The 25675-nt window shown below is 36.6% G+C and overlaps 1 protein-coding gene across 1 annotated transcript in view; it reads right to left on the bottom strand.

Moving 5' to 3' along the window:
• Pkhd1 (PKHD1 ciliary IPT domain containing fibrocystin/polyductin) overlaps positions 1-25675 on the bottom strand; it is a 426978-nt gene that overhangs the window by 173076 nt on the left and 228227 nt on the right. The window contains exon 51 of the mRNA XM_026400889.2: positions 24150-24278. Coding sequence (XP_026256674.2) covers positions 24150-24278 — 129 coding nt within the window. The remainder of the gene's footprint in view (positions 1-24149; positions 24279-25675) is intronic.

The following is a 25675-nucleotide window of genomic DNA, read 5'->3' as shown; positions in this document are numbered from 1 at the left end:
TGCGGCTGCTTTGTTTGGGTTGGTTTTTTTTTTTTTTTTTCTCCTGAGATGCAGTCATGATGCTGAGCTCTCCATAGGGCCAGGAAGTCTCTGAGTGGCCAAGTTGGCATTGAAACAGGGTGCCCTGTGCTTGCTCACATAATCTGGTCTCACAAAAATCCCTAGAACCTACAATCCCCTGAAGACCTAAAAATGGAGAGTATTCATTTCAATAAATTTGAGGTCAGATGTTAAACTATAGTTTGGCTTTCTTCACGTAATTCTATTACTCCTGTTCATTGTTAATGAATCTGGGCTGACCTGAGGTTTGGGGTTATAATCCCTCTCAAGCCCTAATAGTGAATACTAATGTGCTCACATACCTTCAAAAGCAGACTGTGGCAATGCTCAGTGAGCATCCTGTTATGTTTTTACAAGTTGCAGTTTGTATTCAAGGTGAACCAGACGTCACACTTACTTCATATGTGGGTTAGCATTTAGATTTGTTTCCTTAGAAAAGACATTGAGACCAACTACTAATAAATTAACACATTTTCACACTTTAAACCTGAAGAAAAAAAATATGAAGCTGTACAAAATAAGTGATTCACTCTTTAAAAAAGCTCTTTAGGCAATAAGCTATGCAGCAAACGCTGCATTCAAGAGTTTATTTCCCTCATCAGCTCTTTTTTGAAAATAAATCCTCTCCTTTTTTCTCTGTTTGACACTAGAGAGGGCAATAGATCCAAAAAAACTGAGGGTGTTTTTAAAATTTCTTTTCACTGTTATTATTTTTCTCAAGTTTTAAATTATTTCTTCTAATTAAATTTTATTAAGTTCTTGAAAGATACTAATATTCCATTTGTTCTTTAAGATGATAGACATTATTTTTAAATGAATAGGTAATGCTTGAGAGAGCTTAGACTATAATACCTGACTAATAAAACTGATTAAATACTCAACATTTTAATATAGTCTCAAAATTTATAATTTCTGAGCAAACCAGACTATATACTATGCTCCTTCATTAATAATGTGCTTACATACACACAAAACAATTTCAATGCAAGTTTTTAGTGCTTTCAATATTTCCATATTTTCCATATTTTTGTAATGTCCCAAAGCCTTCAAGAGGTTTTACTGAGTGTTCTGTGATTTCTGTAAATTCTGTATATTCAATGCAAAGAGTCTTGCTTCAGTTTTCAAAATAAATTCCTTTACACTTGAACTAAAATACTGTCCCAGAAATCATGAAGGTTTCTAGAATTCTTATTCACATTTCTAAGTATTCCAATGATAATTCCCAGATTCTACAACTTCTTCCAGAAGTCACAATACTCTAAAATATCTCCATACTGTCTGGCAAAGATATTGTCATTAGAATAAATCCTTCTTTTTAACCCAGGGTCTCTAGAAGTCCCCCAGAGGAGAACAGTATATAAAGAAAAGTATTATTACTGACAAACAAATTTGTTCATTCATCTAGCAAATATTGTCAAGTGCTTTGTCAGACACTGCAATATATGCAAAAAAAATCCATAAACAAAATAAGACTTCCATTTCACATAGAGAAATAACTAGTTTTACAAGACTGATCAGGTGAGCATTGGTGGAAGGAAAAAGTAAAAGAAGTATTTGCTTCTGATGTAATAATCAAAATAATTACAGTTCCAAAATAATCATTGCAAAGTCCAGGCATGTTTCCAAGCAAGTAGAACAGTGTCTGTTCCTCCTTTCCTTCTAGTGCCTGAGAAACCTAATTTGCTCCTAATGCCCTTATTATGGTTTGGATGTGAGGTGTTCCCCAGAAGCTCAGATGTGAGACAATGCAAGAAGGCTCAGAGGAGAACTGATTAGGTTGTAAAAATCTTAACACAATTAGTGAATTAATCCCCTGATAGGGATTAACTGAGTGGTAATTGAAGTGGTAGGGTGTGGCTGGAGGAGGTGGGAATTGGAGCTTGGGGTATATATTTGTATATGCTAATTGGAGATTCTTCTTTGTGTTCTCTCTCTCTCTCTCTCTCTCTCTCTCTCTCTCTCTCTCTCTCTCTCTCTTCTCTCCTCTCCTCTCCTCTCTGATCACCATGTGAGCAGTTTCCCTCTGCCATATTCTTCCGCCATGATGGAGCTGGCTGTATTATGGACTGACAACTCAGAAACTATGAGCCCTTAAATAAAACTTTTCTCCTCTCCAATTGTGCTAGTTGGATCCTTTAATCACAGAGGGGAAAAAAAAGCTGATTAATACTGCCCTATTGTTCAGAATCCCACTGAAACTCTATCTACCCATACTCCACACATATCCAGGGTCTATGTAGTTCTATAGTTCCAATGGTTTCTCAACTATGTCTGCATTCCTTTCAGGCTCTACTCATTGATACATGTCTCTATAGAGAATAATCTGTGAGCTCAACAGTAAAGATTTGGTGAAATCACACACACAAAATATTCCAGTGCCTGATATGTAAGAGGCATTCAATCGCTAGTTATCCCCTCTTTCATGTCAAGCATAAAAGTTTGAGTGCTCTCTCTGAACCTGTTATGTGAACCAAAGAAACCAGACTCAGTTCTCATGAAACCTAATATTTTGAGGAGGAAATTGACATTAAAACACAATCACAAAGATAATTACATAGGCACAAACTGTGTAAATTGCTAAGGAAGAAAATTCATAATGCTACGAGAATAACATTGAAAAGTGAAGAATAGAAGAACCAAGATCTAAAGGTTGAGTCACAATGAAACAAGTAGAAAGGACACAGTATATACCACCAACGGGTTTTTATCAGTGAAATCACATAGCCATTTTGTATTATCAAAAGATGTCTCTGCGGAATGAAGTAAATAAGGGTAAATGTAGCAAGCAAGTAATTAAGAGGCATTCTAGTGGTCCATCCCAGAGATGATAACACATAATTTAGGGTGGAGAGAGAAAAGATTGTAAAAATGCATATTGAGTACTTTTCAGAAATCAAAATAACCAGGGTGGGTTGAAGCGTTCAGAAAACTTTAAGCTATCAGTAATAGCAGGAGATGTCATGGGCTGATGTGAGAAAACTGGAGTGGGGAGAAGGTGCAAGTGGAACTGGGAGAGCAGACTAGGGTGGGAAGAGGATCTCAGTGAGTTATTTTAGCTTCTGAACTTTGACGTCATCCCAGCAGAGATTTCAATTGACAGTTGGGCATATGGGTGTGATACTTGAAAAAAGAAAAACATGTTCATAGTTTCAAATACTGTCAATAGTTTCACAACTAGAAAATTTATGTCCTCAGAAATCACCAAAAGAGCAAAAGTAGAATGTGGAGAGAAGAATTCAGGTACAGAAGTAGATGAGGATTCAAGGGAATTTGTTTAGACATATGGAGCATACACACAAACAAATGTGCATACACTGATAGGAAGTATCCTGTAGAGAAGTCAAGACTTCAGATAAGGGAGAGAAAAAGACATCTAGGGAACTTAGGGACAGAGAAAGGAAGACAAACATAGGATTCAGAGCACCAGGGGAGACTCTCTTTGGGAGCAGATGACTGCTTTCTTTAAATAGGAGGGAAGAAGGAGAAGCCAGGGGAACATGTAACCCATGTGCACTTATCTCTTTTCAAAAGGACCTTTGAAAGGAGACTGGTACAAGGAGTAAATATTAAGATATCTTCAGTGGCCTGAGAAATTAGAACCGTTTCAGTTCCCTTCTTAGTCATATAAGGTAAACATTAGACTCCACCTGCCCAAACCCAATTAGGGATGATCTCTTAGAAAACTCTGTGTGAAGTAAATCCATGTATCTGGGTATTTGAACAAATGTAATTAATGATAAATAATACATAAGAATGAGTGACTGCTATATAAACACATGAAATAGGCCTGGAGTTGTAGTTCAGCAGTAAAGAGCTTGCCTAGCATGTGTGAGGCACTAGGTTAGATACTTTGTGCCACATAAAAATAAATAAATAAAATAAAGGTATGTGTCCAACTACAACTAAAAACACCCATTAAAAAAAAAAACACATGAAATAGTTAACCAAATTAGTGAATATGGCTATATACCTATATACCAAAATAAACACATACTTTATGTATGGGATCTTTTTAGCCATTCATCCATGCTAAAAAGTGATCACATGCTACAACATGGATGAACCTTGAAAATCATACACAAAGTAAAGGAAGCTATTGTATGATTCCATTTATATCAAATGTCTAGAATAAGCAAAAAAGAAAGTATATATATGAGTGGTTGCCTGGGGCTGAGGAGAATGAGGGATTACAGGGTTACAGCTAAGGAGGTGCAAAGTGTCTTTTGAAAGTAATGAAATGTTCTAAAATGGATTGTGGTGATGGTTGCGCAACTCTGTAAATACACTAAAAGCCATGACTTGTATGCTTTAAATGGATGAATTGAATGGTATGTGAATTATACCTCTGGTACTTTATGTACTAATATAGAAGCATTTTCAAAACAGTGTACCTTTTGAAGCAAGATGCAACAATTCATAATATGTTAGAGTTATATAAAGGGAGGGTAATAAGAAAAAAATGTATAATTTTCATATATTTGGCTCAGAATCTCTGTAGGGGAATCCAAGGAATCATTAATATTGTTATTTCCAAGAAATAAAGCAGAGGGACAGGAAGACAAAACTGAAGACAAAATTTCAAGAACTATTCTTTCATGCCTTTGAATTTTGAACAAGGATTATGAATCGCCTTTATTTAAAAAAAATCAAAAACTGAAAGTGAAATTAAAAGTTGAGACTAGTTAGATTTGTATTTGCTACCAGTGAAATTTTAGTTCTCCATATGTATTAGAGTATGCTTTTGTATGTATATAATTCTTTTCTTGAGTTCTCTTTTGTCCTTGCAATTTTCTCCTACTGCCAGCAATACCTTGAGAAAGACAGTAAGCTGTGCAATCTCTTCTTAATTGAGGTGACTTTATTTTACTTTGTGTTTCTAACTTCTCTTAGTTTACATTTTATTTCCACCTTTGCCCTTTCCACATTTGGATTCATGTGAAATTCTTCACACTGTTGAGTGTTTGCGAAACAAGGAAAAACTTGACTCTGCTACTAGAATTGGAGTTTGGTACAAAGTTTTAATTCATTTTGACTTCAGCTATTGCTTGCTACATCAATATTAGGTCAAGACCAAACTCTGCTACCTTGCATGGATTATACTGCTCTCTGAATAGTTTTCCTTATCTCAACTTTGCTCACCCATATTCACTGGAGACAACTTCCTGAAATAAGGAATCATGAGAAGGCATACAGTCATTTTAAACACAAAACCACAAAACTATGAGAGTGATTCTGAACAGTCAATCCACTATTCCAAGAAACAAGACCCAAAATAGAGCAAATGCACACACAACAGAACAAGGGGAAAATTTAGCTGCAGCATATTCTCAGGCATATTTTGGAAATATGAATATGAAGAGAATACAAAATATGTTCTCCTATAATTCCCTTAAACTTAATATAGAACTTTAGTTGATCTTGCATGATATGGCTTGATATTACAACAGGATTTTTTAACATATGGGTAGACAACTATTCCAATAAGATTTACTGAAATTAGTCTTTCCCACTGTTTTTTGAGCAAAATCTTACTCACCAAGTAAATTCTCATATATCCACAGATCTGCTTCTGAACTCTGTTTTGTTTATTTTCTTCCATCTCTGTGTCATTTTAAGAATTTGGTTGCTAAGCATTATCTAGAGCAAGTTTCCCCAAATCAATCTTTTCAAAAATCCTTACTAGTTAGAGTATATTTGCTTTCATCTAAAATATTAAAATCAATGTCTCACCTTTTTTTTTAAATTTAGGTTTTCATTGTTAAAGAGGCCTCTGTGTGATCTCAGATATAGGAGGTTATAGATGATACTGTGGGAATCAACTGGCATAGAGAAATTTTTTCTACTAGTACAATAGGCATTAACATTTTTATTGTTTATATTGCTTATGAAAGTGAAAAACTGGAGAAAAAACTTAAGTGTTATCACAAGATAGTAGTTTAATATACCACACTTTTATTCTGGGATGCTATGCAGTCATTTAAAAGGATGTGGTAGATTTTTTCTTTACTGATAAGATAGTATTTCAATTGTTCAACATTTTTTGAAGTCATGTATGAATACTAAGAACATATTTTTTCACTAATGATTTGAGGGACAGCTTAGCACAGCATATAAGAGCTCTGAATCCAGATGATGGTGTTTAAATTTTATTTCTCCACCAATTAGCTAGGATCTTCATTTTTCAGCTTCCCCTGATGTCTGATATAAAGTGAGTTAACAGTGCCTCATAAGGTGGCTAGGAGAATCCCAATGTGAATTAATCCAAGATGCTTAGGATAGAAAACTAATGCCTAGTCATAGAAAAGTAATATTTTAAAAATATATATATATATACACACACACATTAAAATTATATCATAAACTCAGTTAATAACAGTAGTTATCCAAGAAAGGGCAAGAAGACAGGTTAAAGTATTCTTGGATATTTTGCTTTTGTATTTCTTATTATTGATTACTTTGTACAGAAAACAATTGATGCACTATTTTACATTTTTTTTTTAATAATCAAGTTACAGAAGTCCAAGGATGTATAAGGATGCTTCCAAGTAAGGAATGTCCAATAGTCATATACAGTTTGATATATAAGATCAACGAAAGAAATACTGAACCTTCCTTCTGGTACATATCAACAGGAAGGGCAGTGTAGATAGGGCAGCAGGAGTAAAACATACCCACTTTCTGGCTGTGGGACCCCAGGACTATTACTAAACATCTAAGTCAGGCTTTCTAAAAAGTGTGGTCCAGGGATGCCCTGCATCAGTACCAGAACTGGTTCAAAATGTAGATGACTAATATTTTAAAACCAACTCAGTTGATTCTCATGCATACTAAAGGTTAAGAGCTTCTGCTTCTAATCTTGCTTTCCTTGTTGATAAAATATGGTGTTAATGTCTGAACACTTTATAAAGCTTCAGTGAGATTAAAAAAATATTTAATGCAGTGCATGGCACATTGAAACACCAAGCTCATATTATTATCTCATTGTAATAATGGGCTTATTATTAATTGTAGTACCTCTTGTATCAGCATACTCTACAAAATACTATTACTACAGGAAGAGTCTTAGTCCCTTTTTGGGCTCAAAAAAAAAAAGATATTTGAATACCTCTAAAATTCTTGTGTCATTTCTTGCTGATAATATTTTATGGTCTTCTGACTTTAATCTACCCCTCCAACAGCTATTATTCAAGTAACCTGGGTTCCTGAAAAAGCAAATGTGGCCCTTGGCACTGACATCCTGATGTGGTCCTTATCAGTGCATGTGACCTTGTTTGCCTATGATGGAAGATGGTGAAGCAGAGAAGATACTGGGAAAATACAGCTTATAAAAATTGTGGTCAAAGTTATCCATTCTAAGCAAGGCTTAGACAAAGCATGGTATAACAACAACTATGATATCAATAAAATCTCCTGTTTCCTAAGAACCAACCAGCCTCTCCCTTCTCTTTGTTACCTGAAAATCCTGGGCAGAGAGCTACATGAGTATTTGGTTCCAGTCTCCTTTTCCTTTGGGGGTGGGGGGAAGCCTATATTTCTCACACAGCTTAAGGGAAGAGACTCATAACCATACTTAATGTATAAAAGCTGTGATTTCCATACAAACTGCTGCTTTCCCAGAAAAATGTAAAAGCCCTCTTTAGCAGTTTAAAATCCTTTAACTATTTCCTTCCTTCTCCACTTGAACTATTTCAGCCAGTTTGTTCTGCCTGAAGCCTTCCCTCAAGTGGTACTTTCTGATAAGATAAATTAAGAAGTGAATGAAGTTTTTTTGATTCATTCAGATGGTCAAGATAGCATTAAATACAGACCAAGTACATATGCCAGAGGCCTAAAAGAGTTACCGCCCTCTGAAATTCCCCCAGTCACAGATAATTTCCTCAAAAGGACTAGGATTGAGGTCTCAGCTGTTTTCCAAACAGCAAAACTTGGGCCCCTCAGCAGTAGCCAATGTCCTAGCTCTAAACCACATCATTTTCTCATTTACACTCTTGGAGTTTCACCAAAGAAGAAAACAAACAGAAACAGGTGCATCCATACTATGCAAATGAGAAAAGGTAACCTCTGAAACTATTGCACAGCAAACAGAAGATCCACAAGCTGCTCACTAGATAAAACCACAGGAGGTGTGTCAACTGCCTAGATGCTGAGCCACAGGAGGCCTGCGGGCTGGGATGGCAGTAAATCCCCAGAGAGCTCTAAACTCCTGATTGGCAAGCCACACTAGGCCCATCAGTTCCTCAGGTGCTGAGCTACAGGAGGCCCATCAACTGCTCAGGTGGAAGACATGGGGAGGAGGGAGGAGGCAAGCTGTGTGCAGGAGTTTGAATGAAAGGCCACCAGCTCACCAGGGGTGAAGGGAAATGAGAGGCACCTACTGGGAATACTAGAGTCTGAAAGAACTCCATTAAGAAAAGGAATGAACCCACTTTCTCCAGCATAGAGCATCCTCTTACCTGCAGGGGAAGCACATCTCAGCAAGTGTCTGGCCCAGAGATTGTAAATACATACTGTGTTGAATATGTCCCAGACCAGGTGCTACAGAGGACCACCAGGTCTTCCAGACAAGATCAGCAGCCCTCCTCACATGCTAAGGTCTTTAGAGACCGACACTCTCTACCCATTCTTTGTTTGGCAAAATTCTCAGTATAACAATGAAATATCCTCCTTAAGTTTCGAGAATCCCAGAAATACTTCAGGAGAGACTGATGGGTCAGTATTTGCATCTCACTCCTTAATCATTCACTCTAGCATTTATTGAGTTCATGGCACATGCCAAATTCTGTGCTCTGTCTTGGAGTTATAAAACATCTTATAAGGATGTCTCTGTTCTCAAGGTGACATAAAAGTAAGTAATAATTATAGAATAAGAGTCAGGCACGGTGAGGCATGCCCATAACCCCAGTGGCTCTGGAAGCTGAGGAAGGAGGATTGTGAGTTCAAAACCAGCCTCAACAATTTGGTGAGGATGTAAGTGAGACCCTGTCTCTAAATAAAATATAAAAAGGGCTGGGAATATGGTTCAGTGGTTAAGTGCCTCTGGGGTCAATCAATCTCTGCTAAATAATACTAATAACAACAATAACAATAGAACAAGGATCTAAGTAGGAACATAGGAAGGAGAATGAAATGAATTGGAAAATCAAGGACACTTTCTAGAAGAGACACTAAGTTGAGTGTTAAAAGATAGAAAAGGAGTAAGCTGGAAGATGATCAGGTTGGGAGAGGTGAAGAAGAAAAAGAAAGGCAGAGAGAAGAGCAAATATAAATAAGTGGACAGAAGAAAAGGTCTGCTCCATCCAAGGAGAGGGCAGAAAGTAGGTGAGCATGGTTCAGCTGTGACACATGCAGGGAAGTCTTCCAGTGGCCAATGAAGTCAGGGCCCCAAAAACATGTGGTCCAAATGAGCAAGTTTGAAATTTACCCTAAAAGTTTTAGGAAGTCCCTCAAATACTATACAGTACTGAGAAACAAGACTAAAGCTCAGTACTGCTTTTGACAATTAGGTTTTTTGGATTTCTATACATATTCTTCACTATCAAATAGGAGAAAAATAAAATTCTTTTAAGTTCATCTTCTTACCTAAGCTTGGGTTCCTGAGGTCAGTTTGCTGACTTTATATTTTGTCATTGCATTTTAAAATTTGATATACAGTCATGATGATGTACTATATATAGTACATATTTCCTACCACATATTTTTAAAGGGGACTCTTACCATAGTAAACACTGATATGGTTTTAAAATTTAAATAAACAACAAATAGCCCTTCTCTGAAAGTAAACAAAAAAAAATTTAAGGTTAAATATCTTTTATTTTCATACGTTGATTTGTTTTCCAATTAAATCAGACAAAAGAAAAAAATAAGCTGTTAAGTCTTCAATTCATATATGCCAAATAACACCATCTCTATTGCCCTACAAAACATTTTAAAAATCAAAGTTTTGACACATTTACAAAAGGAACTTAAAAACTGGTCATGAAACTTGGGTGGATTTTTCACAAGTTACGAGTACCCCGAAGCAGATGGTAGTCTTGTGTTCTCCTAAGTACAAAATGTTTTCACAGAACATGTGTTCAAACTTTTTAAAAAATATATACAGTTCCTGAACTCAAGAACCTATGTACTTTTTTCTCTCTCTTGGAAGAGTAAAAATTTAACCATATGTTTTCTGTATTGTTTTACTTATAAACGTATTGATTAATTATAAATAATACCTATATGATAAAACACACATGAAGAGAAACTTTTCAAAGGACAAGATATAAATAAAAGTCATAATATTTTCTATCTGCTCTTCAGCGTGTTCTCTTTCACACCCCCTCTTGAATATGTCCTGCATTAGACAGTTAATACAGGCCCGGCCCACCTCCCCTATACTTTGTATAGTTGCATGTTAATGGCAGCATGCTATTCAATAATCCAAATCAGCCAAATGAAGAAAAACAGACAAGGAAATCAATTAAGGATACTGATGAGGTAACATGCCTAAGTCCATGTGGTAGGCTATGTAGCCCAAAAAATTTGAGGCAGGGCTGGGGATGTAGCACAGTGGTAGAGTTTGTGTCTTCTTGAATGCAGAAGGCCATGGGGTTGATCCCCAGCACCACACACACACACACACACACACACACACACACACACCAAAAAAAAAAAAAAAAGCATATTGAGGCAGTAGACCAGGACTGGAAGGAAAATCTCACCCTTTCCTCGTTTACTGGTGTCAATGTGTCAATGTGAGGGAGAAGGATAATGTGAAATATAAAGCAAGATCTTCATCCCCTTTCAAATGCAAGAAAAGCAACTTGGTACAGAATCAGAAGGTTAGAGGCAGGACATTTCCCCTGAGGGGCCAAGGGCCAGGGCAATCATAGGCCTTCCAGGGTAGTCTCTGTTCTGGAAGTTCTTTCCATATCACCACAATGCTGGGACCTCAGAGATTTGTTTTTCCAGGGAAAATTTTTTCAGCCCTATTTCTACCCTAACCCAGAGGATTTACAAGTCAGAAATCTGTGAACCACACTATATCAGCGTACTATATCTCTAGTCCCTTGACAGAGGAGGCCTTGCTAAACCTAAATCCTATTTATAAAATCTGTACCTTCATAGGATCATTTCCCTCTTTCATGTGATTTAGTAAGAAAAATTTTCACTGTGGTGAGGATGGGAATGACCAATATTTGAACCAATGGAAGGAAACTCAGCTCTAGACACACATTCCTCTGTATTTTTCAAGGAAAAAGGGGTTCCACACAGCTGTCCCATATCTGTGCTAACAATGGAAGCACAAAGATATCAAAAATGTGCTGGAAGACAGCAGAGAGACGGGGCCATTCGAAGTGCCCAGTCCAGGCAAGTCAGGCAGATCACAGAAAGTCATCACCTCCTCAAGATTCTCCCACATTGGCTTTGCTGGCACCACCTACCTCTCCACACCTTACCACTGCTGGAGAAATGTAATTAGATGTCCACTGATGCTGAACCAGGCAAAATAGGTGGCTTCAGACTGCACCTGAACAATGAAGTTAAACATAAAGATGCCACACACCCCTTCGCAGGATCTTGTTAATCAAGTGCCATTAATTTCCAAATCTGGGCGCATGCTTCCAAGAAGCAATTTACTCTATCTTTTAAAATCTACTCTAAAATGGTGTTATCTGTACACGCACCTGCGCCTTTTGTGTCATAGTCTTTGAAAAGCTGTTTTCATTTCTCCTTCATGCTTATGTAGGAGTTGGAGTAATGAACTTGAGAGACTCAAGGAATCCTGAGGCCAAATTTGACTCTGTCCTGTCTCTATGATTTTTTTTTTAGCTCTTTCTTGAGCATGCAGTTTTGAACCCATTTTCCTCAGCTCTAAATGAGAGAAAAAAATGTGGCAGAGGGAACTCATTCTTATTTATTATTTCCTTCCTTAGTTATGAAAATTCCAATTTTCAGCTGAATACACCATCACCTAGCTGAAATATTTTATTTACCAAGTCTCCTTTCATGGGATTTAGTAAGAAAATGGTAGATACAGAAATGTAATCACATATATAATTATAAACAATAAAACTAACAAAATTTGGCTAGATTTAGGCCCAAAAGATATAAACAGAAAAGTTATGTGAAACTTACAGGAAGAATCTATTTTCCAGTTGCTTGGAAAGTGGTTGGAATGGCTGGAGTTCCAGCAGACATTGGAATACAGGGTAACGTTGGGAATGGAAACAACAAATGGTGGGCCAAGAAGATAGAAGGAGTCCAAGACAACATCAAATATTATTTTTAGGTAAGGGAGTTGAGATTAGGTGTGACAGTACATTGTGCTCTATTTCCCTGAAACACTGACATGACAATCTATTCTGTGATGAGAGTTAGATGATCAAAAGTATTTGAGAAACAGCACATACTGTCTCTCTCTCTGGAGTTACATAACCCAAGTGATCATATAAAAGCCTTTAAAAAGACCAGATGAAAAGAAATCTATCTATGCTTTTCCAAATTGATTTGACTTATTTGTTTTTTCCCATGTGATGCTGATAAGAACTAGTTTCATGGGAAACACTTTGAGAAATGCTAGGTCAATTTATTATTAAAGCTAATTAGCACTAAATGGCTGGTTTTAGCCTTACAACATGGATTGTAGTGCAATCATTTGCATTCCAATCCAGATCCCCATGGTATATGATTTCATGGCTCTGAAAGTTTCCTATACCAAAATTTTTTAGTTTTATTGCTTATGATTATTGATGTGATTACATTTCTGTCTCTACCAGCAGGAAGTGAGACCCAGGTAGGTTCTGCAACTCTACTGCTTACTATTTTATCCCCAGAAAAGTATCTGACACATTTTGAGTGATGTTCTCAGTCAATAGGTGTTCGATTAGCACATGATTTCTGAAGGAGGCTTTAATACCACACACATTATGCAAATGGCAGTGATGGAACAAGTGTAAATCAATTTTAGAGAAGAACAATACTCATTTCAAAGAGAGATTTTAATGTTCTGTCTTCTCTGGGTAGCATGTGGGCTGTTAATACTACCAGTGCCCATGTGTCATCCAAGTGAACCAAATATTAGATTCCCCTTCTAAGGAAACATTGTTGGACACAGGTAAGAAATTCTGTGGAATGTTGACCTATGAATAAAATTTGGAACTTATAATGTGTTTGCAGGTAAAAGGAAGAAAATTTCAGAATTGTCAATATTTATGACCCACTATTGGACTTCACTGGCCTGGGTGTCCAACACAGATTGCTTACATAGCTGAGAATTAACATTGCCTACTGGCTGGGGCTTATTTGGCTTGTTAACCAGTATGGAAAACATGGGCTTTCCACATGATTTTTGGATTCCGATATCCTAAGGACCTTGTTCCAAAAAGAGAGGATCATTCCAATAACAAGTAAGAGAAAGAACAAGTCTCCTAATGCAAGTGTCCTTGAGATCTAATCTTTTGAGCTCCCAGAGCTTCACTCCTACATTCTGTCAAGCAAGTTACTAAAGCCAGCCCAGATTTAAATAAAGAGAAATGAGCTTCCACTTCTTCACAGGGGCTACAACATCACAACATGCATTTACACAAAGCGACATTTATGGCACCCCTTTTTGGAGAAATTCTGCAATGATGACATTGAAATTATGATAGTTATTATAACCAGCTCTAGATATTTCTATTTAATCTTCATAAAGAAACATGCTATTATAACACAAATTTTATTTTTAATATTTTGATAGCTCTATCAATATAACTGATTTCTTTTGTAATCATAACTGGTTTATTTTATGTATCAAAAACATTATCTGAGACTAGATCTAGGCTTCGCCAGACTCCTAAAGGGAACTAGGACACAAAAACATTAGGACCCCCTAAGCTGTATAACAGTGCAGTCACCCAATGGTCAAAAGTGAGCCTTCTGGCCCATCTGTACCTGCAATGCTTAGTTACTTGGCCAAATTCTTATCTTAAACCTCTGCATACGAGGAGACTCCAAAAGCCCCCTCGAGGGAAGATAATCAACTCAAGAAATGGCAACTATACCTAAACCAATAATAGGGAAATCATGAATTATTTAATTCTACATTCCAAAAATATCTGCATGGAAAACAGACCATAAAGTAAAGAGAAAAAGAAGTAATTTGATTAGAGCAAGTGAATAAAGCCCTGCTCTACATTAAAAACCTCCATGGGCAGTGTTCCTTGCTTGGCTCGCACTTCCCCAACCCTAACCAGGAGGGTAATACATGTGCAATCATTCAGGTCTCCTTCTCTTGTTAGAAAGGCCTGTGTCTCCTCAAGCAATATTAATTCCATGAGACAAAGTTCTTGGAGGAATAAAACTGGGTAAAATATAAACTGATGGATTTAAGTCAAGGAAAATTTTCATTAACCCTTAGCAAATCTGTTGCACTGCAAATCATAGAAAATGGGATTGGTATGACTTTAAAGGTGTTTTCCTCCTAGGGAGATCTACATATTCCAGTTGATCTCCAACTTTCCAGATTTTACTACTTAGAGTTCTGTGTTCCAGGAAACCCCTCAATCCTGGGAAAACCAGGGTAACTGGTCGATCAATTTATTAATGATTTTAAAGAGATTAACATCACAAAATAAATATCAAAAACTCTGGATGTTATGCTCAATATTCTATAACTAAAAGAAATTAAACAGTGTGCTTTGACAGACTAATGCTGCCTGTTTTGAATAATAGGAACCTTAATATTTACTTCTAGAGTTGAACTCATTATAAGCATTACACGTGATCCCTAAATCTTCTTAAAAATATTTCTATGGTGTTTATATTTTTGTAAAACAATACCCCTTTAAAAATGACAATAATATCTTATAAGACATAGCCTATTCTACTTTCCCACTTGAACTAATTGAGCTGAGCAAATTAAACAGTTTGATTGGTCTGAACCTATCACATGAGCCTATTAATTCCGAATACTTTGGCAGCATGCTAACCAGAGAGTGACTGATGATCAAAGACAATCTCACTGCCTTCCCTAGAAGTCTGCTGTCTCATCATGGAGTGATTGCTTTCATTTTAATAAAGATATGGTGGCTCCTTGAAGACACAAATTCATACTAAATGTGTACAACTATCAAGACAAGCAAGAGACTTCGCACTAGATTTTGTGTTTGATTTATAGGAGCCAGCAGAGAGTACATAATTTATTCTCAAACTATTCCTTAATTCCATCCTCCTGTCCTCCTTACTTCCATCATCTTGGTATACTCACTTATTGCCCTATGTTGTCCTGATTCTCCTTTGACACTATTGCTAATCCTTCTCTAATATATTTTCTTACCACTTAAATTAGAATTTCCTCCAAGATCTTGTCTTCTACTACCTTCTTACATTTCTCTGCAATGGTCCCCATGTTGGTTCTAACCCTTGTTCAATCCCTAAAACTTCTTTGGTCAACTCTTCTGAGGGTTACCAAATCTAAAACCAAATTCCCCATTGGCTTTCCTTCTAAACTCCTGATCCACATTTCCTTTTACCATCTAGGCCTCTGCTCATGAAATTTAACATACATCTATAATGAACATTATTATTCTTCCTACTAAACCTATTCCTTCCCTGCATCCTCTATTTCTTTTGATGGCACCCATAACCAGTCACCTGCATGTAAAAGTTCTGATCATACTTACACTCATCTCCCTTTACCCTGCATAAAACTGATAACTTGCTAATTCTGCTTTCCAATCAAATTTATGCTACATAATATTTTTATATGGCAACCACCACCACATTTACCCTTCCCGTGAAGCTTGTCATTTGTATTGAAAAGCCTAAAATATTCTTCAAAATTCTGGGGAGGCTAAAACATAGTCCCATGAAGAATTAGTTGCAAACTGCAGATGGAATTCTGTAGAGTTATGCAAGAGAAAGAAGTTACTATAATAGCAAATAAATAAATAGATCACACCTCTTGTAAGTGAAGGAATGCATCATGGCTATTTTACAAGTATACCTGTTAGGTTCCACTCAAGCTGGAACACAGGTGCTCAGTAGGCCCAGATCTCTCGTAGATGGAAGATGAGAATGTGAAATGTACAATCAATGGATCTCTAGGTGAGGCTAAGTACAAAAATAAATCAGGGTCTCTTAAATATTTCACACTTACCAAGATTTATATCCCTACACCCACCTAAATTAGGATCTATGTGTCCTGAGGAAGTATGTCTCCTCCTAAAATTACTATAATTTATGATACTAAGACTAACAGACTTTGACAATGAGTATGTTTCTCAGGTGAGTGAGAAAAGAATAGGGTTTGGAAAAAAATCACTCCATTAGAGTAAAACTCTAATTAGTTCCAGCAAGTTAGCAAGCCATAAAAAGTGTCAGGGGCTACCTGACTTTGGATCCCAAGAGAAGATTCTAAGTGGATTCTAATTACCCTAGAAACAAACACTATGATTGAGTCAAACATAGATTGACAATTTGAGATTAGAGAAAAAGTGCTAACTTATCTCAACATAATTATATTTTTATGTTCCTTTTATGTCACTTAAAGGAAATAAAGATAGCTGCTGTTGCTTTAATCAAAATTTTATTTTTATGAGGAAACTACACATAGCTGTAATTTTTTAAAAAATTCCATCTCTTGGATGTCCATACTACAAAGGACACCATGTCACCTGTCTTGGCCAGGAAGTTAAGGGCTAGTGCTGTTTACTTAGACTAGCCATTTGAACCATGCTCATTGCATTTTACAAGCAATTACCAACCTCTGAGTGCTATCTCTCACAAACGCAATCCTATGTGACAGACACAAATCTAAAACACAACAGACAAGTTCTGTATTCCCTCTCCTAAATTTTAGGAGGTAGATAGCAGTATTTGGGTTGGAAACAAGAAGCCTGAAATTCAAAGGCTTGGCACAAAGCATCATATAATTTGGAGAATAATACTAACACATTATTCACAATTTATAAAACAGTTGGATCATTTTAGCTTATTTTACTTGGATTAAACAGACACCAAGTTTTCTACCAGCTTAATAATTTCATGTTATCTATATTTAACATATATTAATATTTACCTAATACAAGTAAATCTACCACAAAATAAAACAAATAAATTGCTTATCATTCTGTTCATTGAAGGACTCTATATTGCAAAAAATGTTGTTCTTATATTACTTTTAAATTGTAATTTTCTATAGTATATTTCTCAATGATTAGATATATGAAAAGTCAACTTACATTCAATATTAAAATAAAAAAAATCCTGCCTATAGATGTCTAAGGGAACATCTATTTTATGGAGTTTAAAATCCTTACTTTTCCTTTCTGTGCTTAGGACATGGTCTCAGCATCCTTTAACATGAAGTAAGATTCACTAAATCTATCTCTGTTCTCTTCTAAGTAACTGGCAAAAACAAAGGACTATACCATTTTTAAAGATCCTTTTAGATTTTCTTTTTTATTATTTTTATTTGATAATAACACTGATAAAAGCTTCTGTGTCAAAGGTACCTCTTTAAAAATCATGTATTTGTCTACTATTTCTCCCTATAAAGTCTCAAAAAAATGGCTTTCCAGTTTGTGTTCTAAATAAGGTCAAAGAAATGTTTGATTGTTTTCTCTTTCAGTCTTTCATTTCTGCCCTGAAATAAAGTGCCCCCATTTTTTTCCTCTATCCCCACCCCAACCCTCTTTGGAATCCCACCCTCCTCTCTTCTGAGAAGATGTTCCTGGTCTTGAGTGTTGGAATTTGGCCACAGGTTGCAGCCCACACACTGTCACTCATCCCCTTCTAAAGTGAGAAATTCTAAATCAGGGGTTGAATTATGTTTGAAGGGTTGAAGAATAGCACTTAAAGAAAAGAAAACGTGCAGTAACTATGCATTGTAAGTAATAAAAATAAGGAAATTGAAATCCTTTGGCCAATCTGTCTCCTGGTATTATGTAATTTCTGATTCACACAAGCCAACAAAATCTAAATAAGGTCTGCCTAGATGAGAAAAACAGCACAAATTTAGAAGATTCTAAAATACCTTTGCAATTAAGTCAGATACATCTGCTCTTAATTACATACATGCACACATACTCACACACATAAACATATACACAGTGGTAGATTAAAGACAGCTGCAAAATCTTTGCTATTCTTTCCAGTTAGAAATAGAAACTAATCTTCCTTCCCTGACCCTGGGCTATCTTGGTGCCTTGCTTGACCAATAGGATGTGAGGAGCATGATATTCTGGGGACATAAGACTGGCTCAGAAGGCATGCAGCTTCCATCTAGTTTTCTTGGACCACTCACTCTTGGGGTACTCTCTCTTAAGCTACTCTTTCTCAGAATCTAGCCACCATGTTGTCAGGAAGCCCAACCAGCTCCACAGGGAAACCTATGAGGACAGGAACTGAGGACTTTCAGTTGATTTTCTTGGATAAATTCCCAGCCCCAAACCAGCCTCAACTGCTGGCCACATGATTGAGACATCTTTGACCATGCAGCCAAGTTTAACCTTTAGTTAACCTCACTCTAGCTGTGGTCTGACTGTAATTATTGGAAGAAACCAAACAATAACTCTCAAACCTGGCCCTCCTAACAAATTATGAGCAAAATAAAATGGGTGTTTTAAGCTTGTAGGTTTCTTGGCAGCTTGTCAGGTAATGATAGAGTTCCAGAACATCCACATTCCAACTATCACCATTCTGATGCCATGTATCATAGAAAGGATGCCAATAATCTAAGCATAAATTTCTTCCCCTCCCACTTGCTAATAATTCAGAATAAGTGGGTAGCAAGCTATAGTTTTCTGTCCCATACAAATGGTACAAAGCCAATATTACAAGAATTATTCCAGCTAAAGAAACAACACCAATGTTTACAATGTTTTGTTTCTAATTGGTGTTCTAAACCCAAATTGCTATGTATGTGCAATTCATAGTAAATATAATCACAGATAAGAAAAAGACAATAATTCTATAATCATAATATTTTATAGAAATTCCTCCCCTCAAATATTGTTTCCTAGTTTATAATCATCATAATATTTTATAGAAATTCCTCCCCTCAAATATTGTTTCCTAGTTTATAATCATCTTCAGATCACCAATCTGTTATAATGCCTTGCACTTAAACAAGGAAATGCATTAAATATTGCCATCTTTTATCATCACATAACTTTGATGAGCCTTTCTTGCCATTTAAAGTACCCAAGTATTGAAAATCAGAACAAACAGAAGGATTATTATAAAAGAAACAACAGTACTCTCCCATTCATCTTTGCAAATAAGAACAGTTCAAAGTAATACAGAGAATAAAACAGTGAATTTAACCAAAATGCACACACCAAAATAAATAAATAAATAAAAGATGCTGGAGGCTACATGATATCATCACTGTACCCTTCAAAACGGAATCCTATTATTTGGAATTATAACACATTCTTCTTCCACCAAGTCTGCCCTGTGCAAAAGGTATCAACCTTCCAATGCTGAGAATCCTTCAGAGAAAAGCCCCAAAACCTCTTACAAAAATCCTCTCAGGTAAGTTCAGGAAAAAGCATGGAGAAGAGAAGCTAAAGAGATCATTTTACCAACTGACCAACTCATCTTCAAGGCTTAGAATTTGCATGTTAAGTTACATAGAACTTGTTCCTAACACTTAAGAATTCTAGAATACATTGGGCCAATTCACCAACTATTTAGAAGGCAGAGACAGCCAGATGTACTTATTTGTATGAGGCAAAGTTATCATAAACTAAACTAAAAGAGCTAGTTCTTCATGATCAACTCAGTTTACTCCATATAATACCACAGAGAAAAATGAACAGCTCTTTCAAAATCTAATGTCTATAAAGAAAGAACGCCTTGAAGGAAAATGGTACCATACTTAAGGTAGTGGTGTCTTTTATTAGTACAGTAAAGTCCTATTTTTATGGAATAGGATGGGTCTGAGGTCATTCCATAAAATTGATTTCCCAGAAAATGGAAATAGGCAATTTACCCTAAGAATTTTATTGAAAAATTATGCTATTCTATTTGAATAATGATGGGAATGTTCTACACGTTTCCTTTATTAATGAATTAAAATACACAAAACACCATAAAATTATATTAGAGGTTCAAAAGTATCACTTAAATCTTCTTTACCAGTCACTTTCATTTTGTAAAATCAGCAGTTCCATTAAAATCGTATTATGTAAAAATGGGTTTTTACTGTAATAATAGTTATTACCTATTTAGCTTCCAAGGATGTTGTGAAAATTAAATAATAAGCCATTGGAAAGCAAATACAAAGTGTCGCTAATACCAGAGGCCAAGAGGGGTGGCCAGATGGAAAAATGAGGGAAAAAAGCACCTGATACATTACAAATCACAGCTCTCATCTATAATTTCATTACCACCATATTCTACACAGTGACCATGTGCACAGATACCATCTCATTTCATCTTCTTAACGTAATGATATATTAATTATAGCCCTCATGTTGTAGATGAGGGTCAGAAAGGTTTCCACCAATGTTACACAGTTGATAAACATCAGAATCCAATGTGAACCCAGGTTTATCCTAGTTTAACAGCTCAATATCCCCATGTGCCTCATAACTGCATCCCAACTTCTTACATCATCTTTCAGAATATTTCAAATGCGTCTTCCTCCATGAAATCTTTACTCTTTCACCTGAAAGAGTTTGATTCTAAACACGTTCTATGTTTATTATAGCTATGTTGTATGATAAGGCATTGTGAGTTTTACTAACTCAGCTAAATCAACTATTACTAACCAGCTATTTTAGGTCATGGCTGTACCTTACTGTCTTTGGGACCCAGATCTTAAGTACTTGGCACTTCACCTCCAACATTGGAAATATTCAGTAAATATTTATTAAACTGAACAGGAAATCACTGTTAATTTGAGTTATTTTGCTGACAGATGCAAGAAAGGTGTTTTTGATAATGTTTCTTTGCATTAGATACCTATTTGACAGTTTCTTTAGATTTTTCAAGTGTGGTAAGATTAAATCCCTTGGGGCTGGGGATGTAGCTCAGTTGGTAGAGTGCTTGCCTTGCATGCAGAAGGTCCTGGATTCGATCCCCAGCACCAAAAATAAACAAACAAACAAAGATTAAATCCCTTAAACAGAACATTTAACATACAGTGAATAAGATAATAGGTAGATAATAGATAATATTGGGGTTTTTTTGTTTTGTTTTCAGTTCTAGTTAAGGGAACAATGTGAATAGCAAACAGAGAAATTGAAATTCAGGATAATATGCAGCCTAGTTTTAAATCAGTTCAGGTAAAGGTAGTAACTTTAAAAAAAAAAAGGTATACAATCAAGTATTAGAGCTCTTAGTCAAACTCTCTGATTTCCTTCTCATCTTCTTTCCTTACTGACTGGGCAAAAGGTGAGCAGGTTACTTAACCTCTCTGTGTTCCAAATTCTCTGTCAGCAAAAATGTGGAAAATAGGAACTTCTTGTACTGTGTGAGTATTGAGTGAAAAAAATCAACATAAAACACTGAGCACAGTACCTGATGCACACCAAGCACTCAAATGACACTTGCTACCATCATAAAAAATCACTTAATAATTTCCAGGAATCTGATCAAAGGATGTTATTTTCCACAGATTCCTAAGGTCTAGTAGTTGTATTTGTCAAACCCCAGATTCACGTCGTGATTGAATCAGGGTTGGTATCCCTGAGCTCATCATGCACATCACCTAAGCCACACTTCCTGAGCATCCATCCTGGGTCAGACTTAGGTGAAGAAACTTGATTCAAACAGAGTAGGAATGCAGGAAACAGCACAGCCAAGAAAAGGTGAAGAAGGGCTGAGAGAGAGGCAAGACCACAGGCAGGAAGAGGAGCGAGGCTCCCTCCAGAGGAGGTCAAAGCATCAGGAGGCATTCGCCAAAAGTCAGAAGGGAAAAAAATCACAGCAGCTCCTGCAGAAGCCTCAAAACTGAGCAGCAGGCTGGATTCCAGTGCTGCCCGGGAGCAGGTCACTTGCTGGCTTTAGGAAAGAGGTTATGTGGGAAGAGGAGAGTGCAATAGGCAAAGGGCTAGGATCTGACTCTATGTCCTGTGTCTCTGTCTTTCCACTTGAAAACTACAAATAATGAACATACTGTGTGCACTGAAGAGACACTGCCTCTCTTGCTCTCCCCATAGCACTGAAGGGCTAATGAGAAGGTAGCTCACAATTCCAGTGCCCACCGCCCCCTCCCTTTTTCCTTCAGCATAGATTTGTGCTCTTTAAGAGCAGCTTCATGGAGAATTCAGACCCATTTTCTGAGCTAGCCATGAACAAAGGGACAGAGGATGATGGGGAACACCAGGGGCTCCCGGAGCCAGGGCCCAGTGGGCACAGGGAGTACATTGCCAGGCAGGATGGGCGAGATGGCTCATCGCTCAGCACAAAGGCCCCAGAGGACGCTAAAAGCTTGGCAACCTTCAAAAGCTTCTCTTGCTTCCTGCATGGGGTGGGAGAAACAGCTTGCTTAGTGGGAAAAACCATAGCCCAGGGCGAATCCGCTGGCTAGATTCATCAAAGAGATGGCTGAGACAGAACAGATTTTCCTTTTCCATATAAGATGACTCACAAGCTTGTTTATTCAAAAAGTTACATCCTCCATTGAAGAGAGGTGGATGATGGGGAAGCCAGACGACAATAACTCGAGTTTGTATTGGGCAGTCCACTCCCTCCTGCTCTGCATGGTGCAGTTACACAGAGGCATCACCAGGGCCCAGAAGGTCATCAGTGTATTTTTTTTTTATTCTGCCTTCATTCTGCCATTGTAAATAGAGCAAACAACATAACTACTTCATTTTATTTTACCCTCAGTCCTTTTAGAAAGAGAAAATATTGTTTCAGAATAAAGACTTGGAATCTGTTTGTGTTCAATTCCTCACTCTGCTGAATTGCAAGTTGTGTGACCTTGAATAAGAAACTTAACTGTCCTGGACCTCTGTATCTCTGTCTGCAGAAATGCAAACTGTGATATTATTTCCCTTACAAGGTCTTCTTGAGGGATAATTTAGTACACAGAGAACAGTTTTCGGTACACTATTAGTGCTTAGTATTTGACATTATTATTATTTTATGGATGGCCAAATTTTCTTCCATTACAGATCTTCTTTTAATTCCTATTACCTTAAGAGGTTCAAATCAAACCATATTGAAATTAGGTCTTTTGGAGGAAATATAATTATTCTATGAAAAATATTTACTTCTCAGGCTAAGGAGATTTTCTGTTATTATCCTGAACTTTCTTTTAAGAAAAAGAATGTTGTAAATAAGGGTGTGTGTTTCTGTTTGTCTTAAGAATTGTTTTTCTCCTGTACCTGGGTATGTGAGAGACAGTTGGAAATGGATGAACACATAAACGTAAGCACAAATGGACAGATAAATATTTTTCTATTTTATTAATCTATTTTTCCCTATAATTGAGAAGTCATGACAATGGAGAGTTTTGGGTGTTGTTCTTTTTTCTTAATCTATTTATTTATTTATTTAAGTACTGGGGATTGAACTCAGTGGCACACGACTACTGACTGAGCCACATTCCCCAGCCCTATTTTGTATTTTATGTAGAGACAGGGTCTCACTGAGTTGTTTAGCACCTCGCTTTTTGCTGAGGCTGGCTTTCAACTCACGATCCTCCTGCCTCAGCCTCCCGGGCTGCTAGGATTATAGGCGTGCGCCACCACACCTGGCAATGGAGAATTTTTCGTTTGTCCTAAGTCCTGTATATAAAATCCACAAAGGCAAAAATAAGGAGGCATGTATAAGTTGTTCTCCTCCATTTTTTGTCTTTCAGACTTAAGAATATTGGAAGGTGTAAATTTGTCTCTGAAACATTAGAAAGTGATCTAGTTAGCAAATGATTCCCTTCTTTTGGCATGATGATTATTTGTTTCACTTTTAATAAACATAATCCAGACTGTCTGTCCTGGATTTCACTGCATTGTGAGACTCCTATATTATCTCAAAGAGGGCTATAAAACAAGTAGTTATTCCTTTCTACTGTCTTTACTGTGTTGTAAAATGTAAGTAAAATATAATCCTCAATCAGGTTGACTTGGCTCAGTCTGTCTGTGATTAATCTCATGGGGTGTCTCACTCACTGGGTAAAATCAGGACGTCATCCCCCGGGCCTGGTATGGTATGGTTGTGTCCTCCCCATCCCTCTTCAACGTCTTGCCATGTTTCAGGAACTGACCACTTTAAAATTGATTCAGGTGCAGAAGTGGAAGCTAAAAAATAAAGGAAAAAAAACACAAGTAAATATGAACATCTGATTCACTATAAAACTTCCAAATTCCATCCTTATTTTAGGAATCTGGGGGTATTTTCATCTCCAAAAGTAACCACTTTGTAATGCTTCATAAGATTCTTTTCTTAGTTTGTTTTTTTTTAATTATACATGACTGTACAGTATATTTTGACATATTGGTATGAACATGGAGTACATTTTATTTCAGTTAGGACCCCAATTGTATGGTTGTACATGATGTGGAGATTCACTGTGAGTTATTCACATATTAACATAGGAAAGTTAGATCCAATTCATTCTGTCTTTCCTATTCCCTTCTCCTTCCCTTCCCTTCATTCTCCTTTGTCTAATCCACTGAACTTCTATCCCCTCTCCCATTGTGTTAACATCCACGTATCAGAGAGAACATTCAAGCTTTATTTTGGGGGCCAATTGGCTTATGTCACTTAGCATAAGAGATCCATCCATTTTCTGCCAAATATCATAATTTTGTTTTTTGTGACAGAGTAATATTCCATCGTATACATATCCCACATTATCTTTATCCATTCATCTGTTGAAGGGCACCTAGGTTGGTTCTGTAGCTTAGCTATTGTGAATTTAGCTGCTATAAACATGTCTGTGATATGTCTGTGTCCCTATAGTATGCTGATTTTCAGTCCTTTGGGTCAAATGATAAGTGGGTCAAATGGTGATTTCATTCCAAGTTTTCTGAGGAATCAATCTCAATACTGCTTTCCATAGTTGTTGCATCAATTTGCAGTCCCACCAGCAATGTATGAGTGTACCCTTTTCCCCACATCTTTGCCAATATTTGTTACTTGTAGTCTTGATTATTGCCATTCTGACTGGAGTGAGATGAAATCTCAGTATAGTTTCAATTTGCATTTCTCTATTTGCTAGAAATGTTGAGCATTTTTTCATTTGTTGATTGACTATTTCTTCTTCTGTGAAATATCTATTCATTTTTTCATTTGTTGATTGACTATTTCTTCTTCTGTGAAATATCTATTCAGTTCCTTTGCCTATTTATTGATTAGATCTATTTGTGTTTTGCTGTTGTTGTTGTTGTTGTGTTCTTCATCTATCCTGGAGATTAATGCTTTGAGGTGCAGGTGGCAAAGATTTTCTCTCATTCTATAGACTCACTCTTCACATTCTTGGTTTTTTCCTTTGCTGTGACAAAGCTTTTGAGTTTAATTCCATCCCATTTATTGATTTTTGTTTTACTTCTTGCACTTTAAGAGTCATGTTGAGGAATTCAGTTCTTAAATTGACATGATGGATTGTTGAGCCTACTTTTTCTTTAGTAGATGTAGGGTTTCTGGTTTAATGCCTAGGTCTTTGATTCACTTTGAATTGAGTTTTGTTCAGGAT

This window comes from Urocitellus parryii, chromosome 8, assembly GCF_045843805.1.
Source record: "Urocitellus parryii isolate mUroPar1 chromosome 8, mUroPar1.hap1, whole genome shotgun sequence".
Taxonomy (NCBI): domain Eukaryota; kingdom Metazoa; phylum Chordata; class Mammalia; order Rodentia; family Sciuridae; genus Urocitellus; species Urocitellus parryii.
This window is presented reverse-complemented; position numbering and strand designations above follow the sequence as displayed.